Source organism: Miscanthus floridulus, chromosome 7, assembly GCF_019320115.1.
Source record: "Miscanthus floridulus cultivar M001 chromosome 7, ASM1932011v1, whole genome shotgun sequence".
Classification (NCBI taxonomy): Eukaryota; Viridiplantae; Streptophyta; class Magnoliopsida; order Poales; family Poaceae; genus Miscanthus; species Miscanthus floridulus.
This window is the reverse complement of record NC_089586.1, coordinates 121,599,092-121,614,286: the sequence shown is the minus strand read 5'-3', so window position 1 is coordinate 121,614,286 and position 15,195 is coordinate 121,599,092. Positions and strand designations below refer to the sequence as shown.

Genomic DNA, 15,195 nt, shown 5'->3' with positions numbered 1-15,195 from the left:
CAAATGAAGAACAGCTGAAAATGGTGGTACATCAACTCTCACTTAACTGAAATGGCTATAAAACCCATCCATATTCAGCCTTTGCTAACTGCATAGGAGCTTTTCAGTAATCCTGCAACTTGCACTTACGAAAGTAACCATTTTTTGGGTTGATCGACCACTCAGTCTGTCCAAAATGTTTCTAGAGTAGTGACTACTGACTAGTGAAGTGAGAACAAATACGCATGCCTCGCTCGCTGCAGACGGAGACATGTCTTTTTCAGTTCTTTTTTATACGAAGCTACGTCCTTTTTCAGTTGTCTCTAGTACGGAGCCTTTAGTACACATAGGACACTGAAGCACTTATAATAAATCTCACTCGTCCTCAGTAATGTGATGGACTCGTGCTCACGATTCAACCAGTGATTTCGACAGTGAAGGCTTAAGTCACAACCACTAGGGAAGCTGGAGTTGAACTAATCATGAAGGAAAGCTCCCCTTAACTTCGCCTATTATTGTCGATGCTGAAGCAGTACAGATCGGATGAAATTAGCATTTGGATTTGCATGCATGGTATATATTATAGCATTAGACAGTTGTTGGATATACGATAGTTTAGTGAGATCGTTGATCCCTGATGGATGAGTTTGATATGGTCTTACTTTCTACTATACGTCTTTTGCAATTTACTCACACTAAGAGCAGCATCATAACCTGAAGTATTTTTATGAACAGGTCTTAATCTTATGACCAGTTGCAACCTAATAATGATCCATAGATAAATTAACGCCACTGCGTATCTTTTAATTAAACTGTAAATGTGTAAACGAGGTCCGGAGTGAATGCTGTAAATAAAAGGGTTCTATTGAGCAGGCAGAATTAAACAACAGTTGATCTGTTCCTGCCTTCATCATCAACCTGATTGCATCAACAAACGGTAGCCAGACAGATGGTTTACTGAAATAATATCCTATGGCACAGTTAGAAACCCATGTCCGCAAGGAAACATCTTTTAGTTGGACTTGACGAGCAGACTCCCAATCGCCGACGATCGGCAACGTCAGAGTACATGTGAATGGACAAGATGCATATCATTTTTTTAGCACCCGGTAACACCGGAATTTTTTTCCCATAGACACTGTTCATCTTCCTCCTCTCTTCTCTTCCTCCTTGGCGCAAATCACAAATCACAAGTAACAAATCACAAATCACAAGTAACAATTTGTTTCTACGAAAGGATAGAGACAAATTTGGTGGCGGCGCCGGAGTTGGGGAAGAAGCTCGCCGGACTTGAGGAAGATGCCGGGGGCGGCGGCGACGCGGGGACGGGCGGGCGCAGGCGCGGCGGACGTGCGGTTCCGCGGCCAAAAAAATTCGTGTGCCACCAGGTGATAAAACACCCGGTTGTTGTATAGCATTTCCGTTTCTATAATTGTCTACATGTTAACCGTTCATGCATGGGGCATGCAGTAGCTTCAACCTTCAACAAGGAATGCAGCCTCTACTGAGGACCAGGAAAAAGTTGTCAGATAGCAGGAGAAGCTTTATCCTATTGCTTAACTTGTTGTCCATGGCAAGTGATGCAGTTGCACAGTGAACAAAGGAGGACAAGTCGCGCAAGACAATAGTTGAGGAAAACTGGGGACCAAGAATCCTCCATCTCCTTGTGTTTGTCTCGGTTCGCTGTTCCATCTGGCTCTGTTGCGCCTGACATTGTGCATATCGAGTATATCTTGCGATATTATATGTCGAATATATCTCGTAGTTTATATGATTGTAATTCGATATTGTTGTATGTATTTACCTGGGGAGAAAACTTAACTCAAGTCTCTGTAATCGCTATATATGCCATCCTAGAGGCTCAACTCATGTATTATAATCAAGTCTCTGTAATATTTTTTTTAGAAGGGTGGCAAAAGCTTTACCGCATTTTGTATTAGACGATGAAAGGAAAAAAACTGTACAAGCAACTTACAGATCGGCAGCCTAAAATAGACTGCCAAAATCAAGTCTCTGTAATCTGCTTTATGCTCTCTCTCTATATATATACATTAGAAATCAATGGACAAAAGATTATCAGCCTGTTCGGTTGGCTGGTTCGCGAAAAAGTACTGCTGGCTATTTTATGTGAGAGAAAAATACTGATACGGCTAAAAATTTACGATCATTTACGACAAGCCACCGCCAAACGAACATGCTGTAAATTTACGTATGTATGTGGATAGGGCTTCTCTGTAGTTGCATTGTTCCCTCTGCAGTTGATTCACTAGTAAGTGGACTGTAGAGGAACTGGTTCCACGGTATCTGCTCGTCGGTTTCCACTCCAATCGCAGTATCTGCTGCAATGCGGCGTCGCTACAACTATATGGAAATGTTAGTATTCGACTTCTTCAGTCTAACAGTATGCGATGCTCTCGCTACGTGTGGGCAGATGCTTGAGTATATTTGGTACTTTATTGGGTTGTAAAAATCCGATATTGTTGGTCCTGTTCGTTTCGCTGAGATTTGGCTTATACTGATTTATTATAAGAGAAAAACACCGTTGATTCGCTGAAAAGTACTGCTGAAGTAGTTATGCATATCTAGGGCGAGGTGAAAAATTCACTTATATTCCAACACAGATGAGTTAAATAAAATATATACTAGTCGCCAAATTATATCTAACACATGATTTCTCCTTTTGCACTAGACATCAGAAAAAATCAATGGACAAAAGGTCCCTCTGAAGTCGAGTCAGGGACTAACAAGTGGGCTGTAGAGGAACTGGATCCAGGGTATACAGATTCTACCCTGAGATGGGCATAAGTAGCTGGGAGACACGACAAGGACCAGAGGTCCATAGCTTTAAAAAGAAAGGTTGGTGCATTTGTCTAACCATCGACGATGGCATATTAGTACCCTTTTGGTGCACACACGGCACACGCACTCGTTGTGGTTTAACCTCAAAGTGAGCATGGTCCGAGGCATTTGTCTGCTTCTGACGATGACGAGACTGCTAGCTTTCAAGAGTGTCGAGGTGGGCAAAGATCGTCATCAGCAAAAGGATGTTCCGGATGGAAGCTAATATAAATCGTTCGAAGTTCTTGGCCGCTGTCTGCACCAACTCCCCGCGCATATGTCAAAGAGGGTGTCATCACTTGCTTGTTCCAGTTTACATGGTGAAAGACGAAGTTAAACTACCCTTTATTTCTACTGATATGACACAGATGTGCGTCGTTGCAACTTGCAAGCCTCATCCGTGTCTGCACGTACTGTTCAGCTACCCATCCGTGGCTTCTACACGGCTTGATAGAGTAGTGATGAGGCTACTAATGTTCTGAAACTCTGGACTTGTATCTCTGAAATTTGGCAATGATGCCATGATCTTAAACTCTGAAGCCCTGTTTCTGAAATTTGGCAATGCCATGAGTTTAAATTCTGAACTTCCATTTAATTTCTGAAAGTAGACCGTTACGTTATCTGAAACTCTGAACCTTCATTTTTGAATTTTTGGCAATGCCATGATCTGATCCTTTGGACAAATAATTTCTCAGTATGTACTATCCATGTAACTCACTGTCTCTCGCAATCAGGCCCTAACTGCTCCGAACTTAGATCCTAGCTGCCATACAGCAAGGCCCGATACGACATCGACACATGAATGAACACTATAAGAACTGTCTGCTAGAGTTTTCCTTGTTTCTTAAGCAAAACATGGTTGAATTCATCTAGTATACATCAGTCAATCCAGCGTCAGCGAATATCTCAGCAGATCGCGGATTAAAAGAAGTGGCCTATGGGAGAACGAGTTGGTGGGAATTTGAGGCCCTCTTTTGTGTTGTACCTTTGGATGACTCATGCAGGGACCTAAGAATCTTTAGCTTCTATTTGAGCTTAATTAAAGGCACACATCTATGCATGGCTGCTATCATTTTTGTTAACCCTGATGACCACTTCTTCTTCTTCTTCTTTTTAACTCGGCTACATTTATGCTGACGGTAGTTATTTTCTACGTGCAGAAAGAAAATTCTTTGTCTATATTCAGGGTAGTAGGTGCTTGTCTTGTCTTGCCTTGCCCATCCTCCACGCATGGCATGCAACTGTAGTAATAAGATTTTTTTAGCATGTAGCCCTTTACAACGTGTTCGGCTGGTATAGTTTCCAGCTGCTTTTGGCTGATTCTACGGTAACATAAATCAGCCAGAATCAGCCACATCCAGATCAGCCACCAGCAACTCAACATCAGCACATTCAAATTCAAACTAACATTTACTGCCATTCAAACATGCTGCAGAGTTCATTTCCATTTCAAACTTGGCGGGAATGCAACACTCCCACCATACCAAATATCATTTCATACTTGCCTTAAACTAACAATTAATTACAGCCATAAGACATGACAGCCCATTACAACCTACAGTTTGTTACAGTGACTTAAAGTACCACGTTGGCTGCCATTTAATGTCCTTAAACCACAAAACACACACAGTTGCATACAACCTCTCAAATACCACAACATTACAACACATTGAGTACTCTACTAATGGCACAACTACAACATGGCATAAATGGAGACTTTACAAAATCTGTAGCCTTTGCCAAAGCCACATATGCTACTGCACAAAGAAGTAGCAGGTCTCAGCAAAAAAGCGCTCCTAATTCTGCACACTTCAACATGCAGTCCTTCGACTCCACATACACCTTGCCGCAGGTGGTTCCCCTGTCGTTCAACATAGTACTCCCATACAGTTACAGATCACATGTGATTATCTACATGTTGACAAATGTACAATGCAGCAGGCACAACGAACATACCTTTTGGTGAAGGAGAACAAAGAACCTCATTGTTACCTGCAGCCACACAGATTGTCATAAACTAAATTACAGCACCACTCATTTTCTACATCTATCGATACTTGTACCACACAGCAACCTCAGTGTACATACCTATGCACTACATAGCCCATAGTCCCATAGTGATCCAATCTCGCACTTGTGACATATCTTCACTTTCAACTGATGCCGCTCGTGCTGACAGGTTGTAATCTACACCACTATGAAGATTCCTCGCCGCAGCCCTCCGTCCGTTTTCGCCCTCCACAAAATTATGTAGAGCAAAACATGCAATTACCACCTTCACTTGCTTAGGTCTCACATAATTTGGGACTTCGGACAGAATGTGCCACCGAGCTTTCAGCCGCCCAAACACCTGTTCCACTACATTGCAAAGCCTTGAATGCTGGTAGTTGAATTTCTCCATATATCCCTCAGCCTCTTGAGCTCTGAAGTCATCCAGATGGTATCTTGCATTCCGATATGGCCCCAAATATCCTGCTCGCACGGTGTATCCAGAGTCCACCAGGTAGTATCGTCCTGCAATTCATCAAGTCATTTCACCCATTACTCACAAAGGTACTCTTACAAACTAAGAACGTAGTCAACGATAATGCAATATTACCTGCTGGGGGATGCGGGTATTCTGGTCGCCCCATATAATACGTCAGAACCGACATGTCATGTGAAGACCCCGCTGATCCCGCACCAACATATGTGAAAAGCCCATCCATGTCCACTATCCCTAACACATTCATGGTAACTTCTCCTTTTCTATTCATGAAGTCCAACCGTGACTTGCGACTAACTTGCACTTTGATGTGTGTTCCATCCAAAGCCCCTATACACCCATCAAAGTAGGGTCTGAATTCGTCGAACCTAGGATGGATTTTTCTATACTCCGGATCCTTTACTGCAACAACCGTCTGGGCAAAGTAGTACATGGCGTCGCAACCTCACCCATCTTCTGACTAACTTTGCCCATACCCCTTCCTAATCTTAGGGTTGTCTGTCTAGTTGCATGCTTCGTCGCACACACCCATAGGAACATAGCTAGTGACTCATACGACTCCATGTCTTGTGAACTACCTAGCCCATGATACTGCACTAACTCATTGTACAACTTCAAGAAAGAGTGAGGATACATCCGAAAGTTGTCGAAGCACATACGTTCGTTATGCAAATTTGCTTCCACCCATTGTTGCCCGGTCATGTCTTCAAATGGGCACTGAGGATTAGGCACAGGACTTTGCCTGAAACAAGCCACAGCAGCAAGCGCAGCTCCAAGACCCGCCAACTTGACTATGTTTGCCTTCAGTTTCTTCTTCGGGCCATCACTGGAAGTTGTGCTCTCGCTGGACTATTCGTTGGAATGTTCAGTGCTGCTCATTCTACAAAACAGCAACTGAATCATTGATGCCAAATCCAAGGCTCCGAAGAGGTGGGACGAATCATTGAAAAACAATGAAAAAAGATTACTGGTGTAAGGAAAATGGAGCCTAGGCCCATTTACTTTGGATTTTGGTGTTTGATGACCAACACAACCAAATTGGACTAATGAATTTGCGAGTGTTTGTTTTGTAGTCCAACAGGGTGCAAGACGTGACTTGGACGAAGGCGACGTGATGATCCGATGATCAACACCTTAAGCAAGACCTTAGGAGCACAAGAAAAGACCCAAGATATCAAGCAAAGTCCAAGCATGAAGATAGGAACCAAGCCGTACGCAAGATCACGAAGAAATGAGCTCGTAGAGGCGACCGGACACTGGACCGAATGCTGGAAGCGCGACCGGACGCTGGACCGGTGGCTCGACAGACAGGCGACCGGACGCAAGGACCGGACGCTGGCGGCAACCGACCGAACGTAGGAACGCAGCGTCCGATCAAGTACAGAAAGGTTCCAGAGCGGCATATCTGCGACCGGACGCTGGCCAGCGTCCGATCAGCACATTGCTGGCTCAACGGTCGGGACGACCGGACGCGTCAAGTCAGTACGATTCAGTGTCCGGTCAGTAGCAGTTTCGTGGGAATTCGACCCCAACGGCTACTTTCTCAGTGGAGCTTATAAATACAACCCCCAACCGGCCATTTGAGTGTGTGGAACTAAGGAAACATACCAAGGGTGTTGATACACCATTTTAGTGATCTCCACATGCATAGTGCTTAATATTTTATTAGGTGATTAGCATAAGTGCTTTGCGAAGTGCTTAGGTTGATTAGACCACCGCTTATGCGCTTGCTCTAGGTTTATGCCTAGTGTTTAGTGAGGTTTGCATACCTCTTGCCACCCCGTGCTTGCGAGCACAAGTGTTGTACATCGGAGGGGCTTGAAGTCTTGCGAGATCACACCAACCGCGTTTGTGGTGTGGCCGCCACCGTGTACCGGAGGGAACAAGGCCCGCGGCGTTTCGGCCGTAAGCTTGATAGTGAAGACGGCGGGGAGCATCCGGGAGAGGCTTGTCGGAAGGCACGTCGGAGACCCACTTGTGCGTGGGGAAGGCCCGAGGCTATCCACGGAGTTACCCGACCGGGAGCTTGGCCCTTGTGAGGGATTCCTTGCGAGGGGCTCCAACGAGGACTAGGGGGAAGCTTGCGCGCTTCTCGATACCTTAGTAAAAATACTAGAGTCGTCGACGGGAGTTTGTATATCTTTACCTTGCTCTTTAGCTTCCGCATCTACATTGTTTACTTTACTACGTTTGCGGTAGAGATAGCAACACACTAGCAAAACCATAGTTGCACATCTAGACAGTTTATCTATTGCATAGGTTTTGCTAGGGTTAGAAAAAGAGGCCATAGTTTTGAGTTAGAATTTTAAGTTGCCTAATTCACCCCCCCCTCTTAGGCGTCACGGTCCCTTCAATTGGTATCAGAGCCGGTTGGCTCATATTTAGACCTTTGGCTTAACCGCAGTTGAGCTGACGCTATTGTAGAGTGGTTGGGATGGATACCGCTAGGCCTCCACAATTTGATGGCACTAACTTCCTCTACTATAAGGCTAGAATGGCTTGCCACCTTGAGGCGGTTGATTTAGGTGTATGGAGAGTCACTCGTGACGGGATGAAACCCATTAAGAATCCCAAAAAGGCCACAAAGAGTGACGAAAAAGAAATGCGTTTTAATGCTAGAGCTAAGAATTGCTTGTTTGAATCATTTAGCATGGATGTGTTTAACCAAGTGTTCACCTTAAATACGGCACATGAAATTTGGTTAAAACTCCAAGAGCTCCATGACGGCACAAGTAATGTCCATGAGCAAAAACATTGTCTAGCTAAGCAAAAATTATGATTCCTTTGCTATGAATGATGATGAGCTTATTCGTGATATGTATTCTCGATTGAATCTAATTATCAATGAGCTCCATTCAATAGGATTATTAAAGCTAGATGATGCAGACATCATGAGGAAGATCATCTCCGTTCTACCACAAAAGAAATATGCAAGCATCATCACCATTCTTCACAACATGGAGAACTTAAGCACCATGACCCCGGGGATTGTCATTGGCAAGCTAGTGGCATTTGAAATGTCACGTAAGATGGGTCAAGGAGAAGCATCTTCATCAAGCAAAGGCAGAGCTCTCGCTTGTAGCGAGAAGAAAAAGATGAAGGGCAAGAAAGTTGAGTCAAGCTCAAGCTCAAGCTCCTCAAGTGAAGAAGAAGATGAGGATGATGATGATGATGAACAAGAATCAAGTGATGATGATCAATCTTCCTCGTCCACCTCCGACCTTGATGAAGAATCAATCAAACTTATCAAAAAGGTGGAGAAGATGATCGTAAGGCTCAATGTCAAGGGTGTGCCCATCCAAATTCAAGACCTCGTTTTCACTAATCAAAGAAACGAGCAAAGAAAGAGAGGATGCTATGGATGTGGTGAGTTGGGGCACTTTGTGGAAGTTTGTCCAAACAAGCCCACACCCAAGGCAAAGAAGAAGGCGTGCAAGAACAAAGCCCTCACATCAATAAGGTCATGGGATGATTCTTCAAGTGAAGAAGATCGTCACAAGAGGTGAGGGCGCAAGCACTCATTATCAAGCTCTTCTCGTGTGTGCCTTATGGCATGAGATAATGAAAGCTCATCCTCTAGTGAAAGCAATAGTGATGATGATTTGCCTTCTTACAATACAATTGTGCAACAAAATCTTAAATATGCTAAAGTTTGCACTAGTCAACAAAAGAAGCTCAAAAATTTAAAAGAAGAGCTAGGTAGTTCACAAGAAGCATACAAGAATTTGCTTGAACAATATGAAAACTTTGCAAATCTCAATGTTGAACTATCTACTAAAATTGAGCAACTTGAGGCTAGTGCAACAACAAATGAATGCACAATCAATGATAAGCAACTTGAAAAGAAAAATGAAAAATTAAAAGAAAAAGTTAGCTAGCTCACAAGAAGCATATAATAGTTTGCTTGCTAAAATGGAAACCATGTGCAAACATTGTGATAAGCTAACTAATAAAGTTGCTAATCTTGAAGCCGTTAATTCAACCCTCACCAAGGCATCTAAAAAGAAAAGTTCTATCTCTAACATGTCTAAAAAGGATGCTTCTACTTCTTGTAATGATTTATGTTTAGACTCACCTTTGTGCAACCAAGTTTGTGTTGAGAAAGTTGTTGTAGATACATGCACACAAGAGGTTGCAAAGGAGAATAAGCAACTCAAGCAAGAAGTAGCTCGCCTCACCAAGGACTTGACTCAAGTGAAAGGCAAGGCGAAGCAAACCCAACTTCATCAAGATAACACCATTAAGGGAGTGAAGAAGCTTGATGAAGGACAAACCGTGGTTTGTTACGTGTGCCACAAGGAAGGTCACAAGTCCTATGAGTGCAAGGTGAAGAATGGGGGAGGAGCAAAGAAGAAGGAGAAAAAGCAAACAAGCAAGCTCTCCAACACCTACACCAACAAGGTGGACAAGAAGGCCTCCACACCTTATCTCTTGAAGAAGAAGAAAAATGACAAGGTGGTGGCCATCAAGGTGAACAAGCAAGCCAACAATGAGGTCAAACGCTTTTGGGTGCCAAAGGAAATTATTTCCAACATGAAGAGCACCAAGAAGGTTTGGATCCCGAAAGGGAAGTGAGAAGTCTGTCAGACTTTCGGGGAATTTGGAGACTTGGCAAAGTATGGGTGTATTTCATGGGGTGCATCTTGATGGACAAAGTCATTGCCAAGTAGGTTAGTGAATACTATGGACCCAAATTCCCCTTCCCATGTTAGGTAACTAGATGTCATTACTTTCAATCAGTTTTCATTTCAATTGTTTGTTTTTCAATTGATATACTCTTAAAGCATCTAGTTATTTTTCATGCCTATGTTTGCATTTACATGCTTAAATATTTTGTCATGCATTCAATAGGTATATCATATGGTAGGCTTGCTCGGTTTCATTATCAACCCTTGGAGCAAACCTACATGGTTTAAAATTGTTTAGGAGCACGACACATAGCTTGTCTTATAATTAATTATCTAATATGTGCCAAAGTCCAAATTATAGATAATCTCTCCCAAATATCATCTTTCAAGTGGTATTTTGATACTTAAATCAATGTGCACAAATTTTACAAGTATTCAACACTTGTGTGCACAAATTTAGGGGGAGCTTAATCTACAACTTGGATGCCTTGAGACTAACACTTGCTCAAATAGTATCAATTTTTTTTTTCAAACCTATCACATGTGTAGTAGTCTCATTGTAAGGAAATTGGAGTCCCCGAAGTTAAGCATCATTCTTCAATTGGCATCATCATGTTGATTTCATTTCATATTTATATGCTTTCTCCATGCATTATATAGATTAAACTCTCTTGTAAAATAAATTGCTAATTATGCATATGCCTTGCTTTCTACCATTTGTATGCATATATTGAAGGGGAGCTTAGTCTATATAATGTGAGAGTCAAATTTTGTGATCCATTTCACTCTTTATACAAAGGACCACGAAATTTGACCCTCCCTTGTGCTACTAATGTCTTCCTTTTCGGTGTTTGATGCCAAAGGGGGAGAATTTGAAGGACCAAAGGCAAGCATCAAGTTGATGTATACAAGTGGTAATGGTCCGAGAAAGGGAGAAAAGTGGATTATGGATTAGTCTAAGTAATGGGAGAATTTTTTTTAGAAAACTAGGCCTTAATCCATAATATCATATGGGGACATTTGTAAGGGCAAGATGGTCTTCAATTGGTATCTAAGTAGTATCTTCTAGCATCATATAACCTTACCCTTTGTATTACATCCTAGCAAGTAGGTAGTTTTTAAATTTTCAAAATTTTATTATTTGCTTGCTTTGGTCGTGTTGTCATCAATCACCAAAAATGAGGAGATTGTAAGGAAAATGGACCCTAGGCCCATTTACTTTGGATTTTGGTGTTTGATGACCAACACAACCAAATTGGACTAATGAATTTGCGAGTGTTTGTTTTGTAGTCCAACAGGGTGCAAGACGTGACTTGGACAAAGGCGACGTGATGATCCGATGATCAACACCTTAAGCAAGACCTTAGGAGCACAAGAAAAGACCCAAGATATCAAGCAAAGTCCAAGTATGAAGATAGGAACCAAGCCGTACGCAAGATCGTGAAGAAACGAGCTTGTAGAGGTGACCGGACGCTGGACCGGACGCTGGAAGCACGATCGGACGCTGGACCGGTGGCTCGGCAGACAGGCGACCGGACGCAAGGACCGGACGCTGGCGGCAACCGACCGGACGTAGGAACGCAGCGTCCGATCGAGTACAGAAAGGTTCCAGAGCGGCATATCTGTGACCGGACGCTGGCCAGCGTCCGATCAACACATTGCTGGCTCAACGGTCGGGATGACCGGACGCGTCCGGTCAGGACGATTCAGCATCCGGTCAGTAGCAGTTTCGCGGGAATTCGACCCCAACGGCTACTTTCTCAGTGGGGCTTATAAATACAACCCCCAACTGGCCATTTGAGTGTGTGGAACTAAGGAAACATACCAAAGGTGTTGATACACCATTTTAGTGATCTCCACATGCATAGTGCTTAATGTTTTATTAGGTGATTAGCATAAGTGCTTTATGAAGTGCTTAGGTTGATTAGACCACTGCTTATGTGCTTGCTCTAGGTTTATGCCTAGTGTTTAGTGAGGTTTGCATACCTCTTGCCACCCCATGCTTGCGAGCACAAGTGTTGTACATCAGAGGAGCTTGAAGTCTTGCGAGATCACACCAACCGCGTTTGTGGTGTGGCCACCACCGTGTACCAGAGGGAACAAGGCCCGCGGCGTTTCGGCCGGAAGCTTGATAGTGAAGACGGCGGGGAGCATCTAGGAGAGGCTTGTCGGAAGGCACGTCGGAGACCCACTTGCGCGTGGGGAAGGCCCGAGGCTATCCACGGAGTTACCCGACCGGGAGCTTGGCCCTTGTGAGGGATTTCTTGCGAGGGGCTCCAACGAGGACTAGGGGGAAGCTTGCGCACTTCTCGATACCTCGGTAAAAATACTGGAGTCGTCGATGGGAGTTTGCATATCTCTACCTTGCTCTTTAGCTTCCGCATATACATTGTTTACTTTACTACATTTGCGGTAGAGATAGCAATACACTAGCAAAACCATAGTTGCACATCTAGATAGTTTATCTATTGCATAGGTTTTGCTAGGGTTAGAAAAAGAGGCCATAGTTTTGAGTTAGAATTTTAAGTTGCCTAATTCACCCCCCCCCTCTTAGGCGTCACGGTCCCTTCAACTGGAAGAAAATCAGCAAGTGAATCATGAAAGAGAGCATATGGAGACATACAAAATGGAGCTGGAAAGGATCAAATCAGCATTAGAAGCTGAAAAGGAAAGAATATCAGAGGAGATGGAGGATTTGAGGAAGCAACGACAGAAATTTGAAGAAGAGTGGGAACAACTAGATGAAAAAAGAGCCCTCCTAGTACAAGGCATGCAAGAACTGCTCATTTCTATTTAAGCTCTAAAGACTCAAGCTTTGTACCATACAACCACGGCTAGCACCTAATATCAGCTTTGTATCATCAAATGCTAAGGAGCTATTTGGCTGTTAGCCGGACATGTGGTGGGATGCCTCATGGCTGCAATGACATTGGGCTTCCCTGAAACAGCACAAATCCTCATATGTGAAACACTGAACAGGACAATCACCTAATAATATGTCAAACAGCACAAATCCTCAAACAGCACAAATCCTCATATGTCAAACAACGACGGCTAGTGCCTAATAATAGACTGAGCCCGAGACAAAGAGCAGGTGACAAATTAATTGAAAGCAAGACTTGATTACAGATTTACAGTTCAATACCTGACAGCTTGCAACTCACTGGATAGTCAAATTTAGGCTTGCCACCCTTATAAGGCTTCTTCACCTGTTGTCAAGTACAATAATGTCAAGCTTCCATGGAGGAATATCAATGTTGATAAATATGGAATAGATGAAGAAAAAAACATACAGATCAAGAAAATAGCATGACCCTTGAGAAGGAAGAAATGTACAATCCTCTGCTGTTGCCTTGTTACGCAAATATGAGTAAATAAATAAGATAAAAGGAGGAAACCGGGCAGAAGTTTATTATGATGCAATACACAAAGAACAAAGAGTTCATGCCAAACGCTCATGGTACATGAAATGAATTCGAACCAGCAAACACACATCAATTGAAACATTTGAACACTCATGCAAACAAATTAAATGAAGGATGCCTAAACATCAGCGTTGCTGCAGTTCCATTTGTCTACTTGTTTTCCCAGTTAAAGGTGATCCAAGACAGTCGGCCATCACGTGTTTTCATGGTTAGGAACATCCTACGGTTGAGTTTCTTCCTGCATAGGTACATGGCTCTCAGGAACTCCTCGGTCCCCTCTAGAAAACCATCTTGTTCTAAAATCTGACGCACTTGGTCCATCTCCTGTTCCTCCTGGCTGAGTTGTTGACCACCCGATGTCATCTCTTTCATGGTGTCTGATATGTCTCTCACATAGTCCTCCAAGCTAGCACTCTTCTTTTTCTACGGGTTGTCCACCACATGGTCCCGGGTGCACCTTTTGGACGACTGACCAATACTGGATCCAGCTACGAACTCCTGTGACATAGCTACAGGAGTGGCTTCGGTCATCCGTGGCGGTGTCCTCTCACGGTGCCCATCGGCACTGAGCATTGTGCCCCTATCTCTGGTTTGGTGCCCGTACAGAGTGGTTAGTTCATCAAGGAACTCTGATGGAGCCCTAGGATCCACACCTTCCTCAGTACGGTCCTGCAGGTGAACAAGATAGTTATTCGAACAGTACATGTCATTGCATGAGTAGACCCAAAGAATAGATGAAAGGAGTTACCTCTTTCGCTTCTTGGAACAAGCTGGGATCAGCTGTGATAGCTCCAGTTTGGGGGTCACGGCCGAGGCCTGTATGGGTGATACGGTCGCGCCAGGCGAAGTAGTGTCGCCGCATGGCCGATAGCTTGTTCTGCAGCTTCTTATTGGCCAACTGAAGGCCATTTTGTGAGGCGAATCCGTGGTACACATTTCTCCATCCCAGTTTAGTTAAGCCAAACTGGTTGAAGTTCATTTTGTTCTTCTCAGCAATGCAAAGGTCCATGAGAATTTTTGTCTCCTCATAGCTCCAATGGGCTCGGTCGCTGGACGTCTCTCCATGAGTCCTCGACATCTGTACCCAGGTGCGTTACTATGGTGCTGTACTTATGCTAGATGTATGTGGGGCTACAGTAAAGAAATGGGCATGATGCACGAACCATATAGGCAACATAAGTAAGGATATGTGTAGGTTTTTGTTGAGTCTAGTGACCTAATTTTTGGATACAAAGATCTCTCTTGAATAATATTCTGTTGTTTATACAATTCATTTAACAGGGAATGGGATTTATAGCTGGGCTGCTGCTTCTTTATATGAGTGAGGAGGATGCATTCTGGTTTTAAGTAGCATTGCTAAAGGGAGCTGTCCATGCACCAATGGAAGGCTTGTATCAGGTAGTCGTTATTATGTTGCGATTACATTTGGATTTCTAGTTGTTATAATTTGAGGGCTTCATAATGCTTGTTTGAGAAATTAGGTATGGAGCTCATGCCAAAATTGGGACAACACTTTGTTGAAGAAATGATGAACCCAAGCATGTATGCCAGCCAATGGTTTATCACAGTTTTCACATATTCCTTCCCATTTTATCTAACTCTTAGAGTTTGGGATGTGTTTCGTTATGAGGTTAGAATCTTATCCTGCCATATGTGTATTTCGTGTTCAGATTGCATCTTGGTTTATTTGACTTTTGTCTAGGCAGTATGGCTTCATAAATAGTATACTCTCTTATATCTGTACAACTCCTTTCATTAGGAAACCCCACTGGTTTACATAAAGAGTTTTGACTTAAGATATACTACCTCTGTGCACGAAACATACATGCAAGATGTATGT

At 43.3% G+C, this 15,195-nt stretch overlaps 1 protein-coding gene across 1 annotated transcript; it reads right to left on the bottom strand.

Moving 5' to 3' along the window:
* Positions 1–3,238: 3,238 nt before the first annotated feature.
* LOC136466158 (uncharacterized) lies at positions 3,239–5,735 on the bottom strand. The gene is made up of 4 exons (XM_066464609.1): positions 5,417–5,735; positions 4,952–5,331; positions 4,774–4,809; positions 3,239–3,415 (listed from the first exon to the last, which is right to left on the bottom strand). Exons 1-4 carry the CDS (start codon positions 5,733–5,735, stop codon positions 3,239–3,241), a joined length of 912 nt encoding a protein of 303 aa, XP_066320706.1.
* Between the last annotated feature and the right edge of the window lie 9,460 nt (positions 5,736–15,195).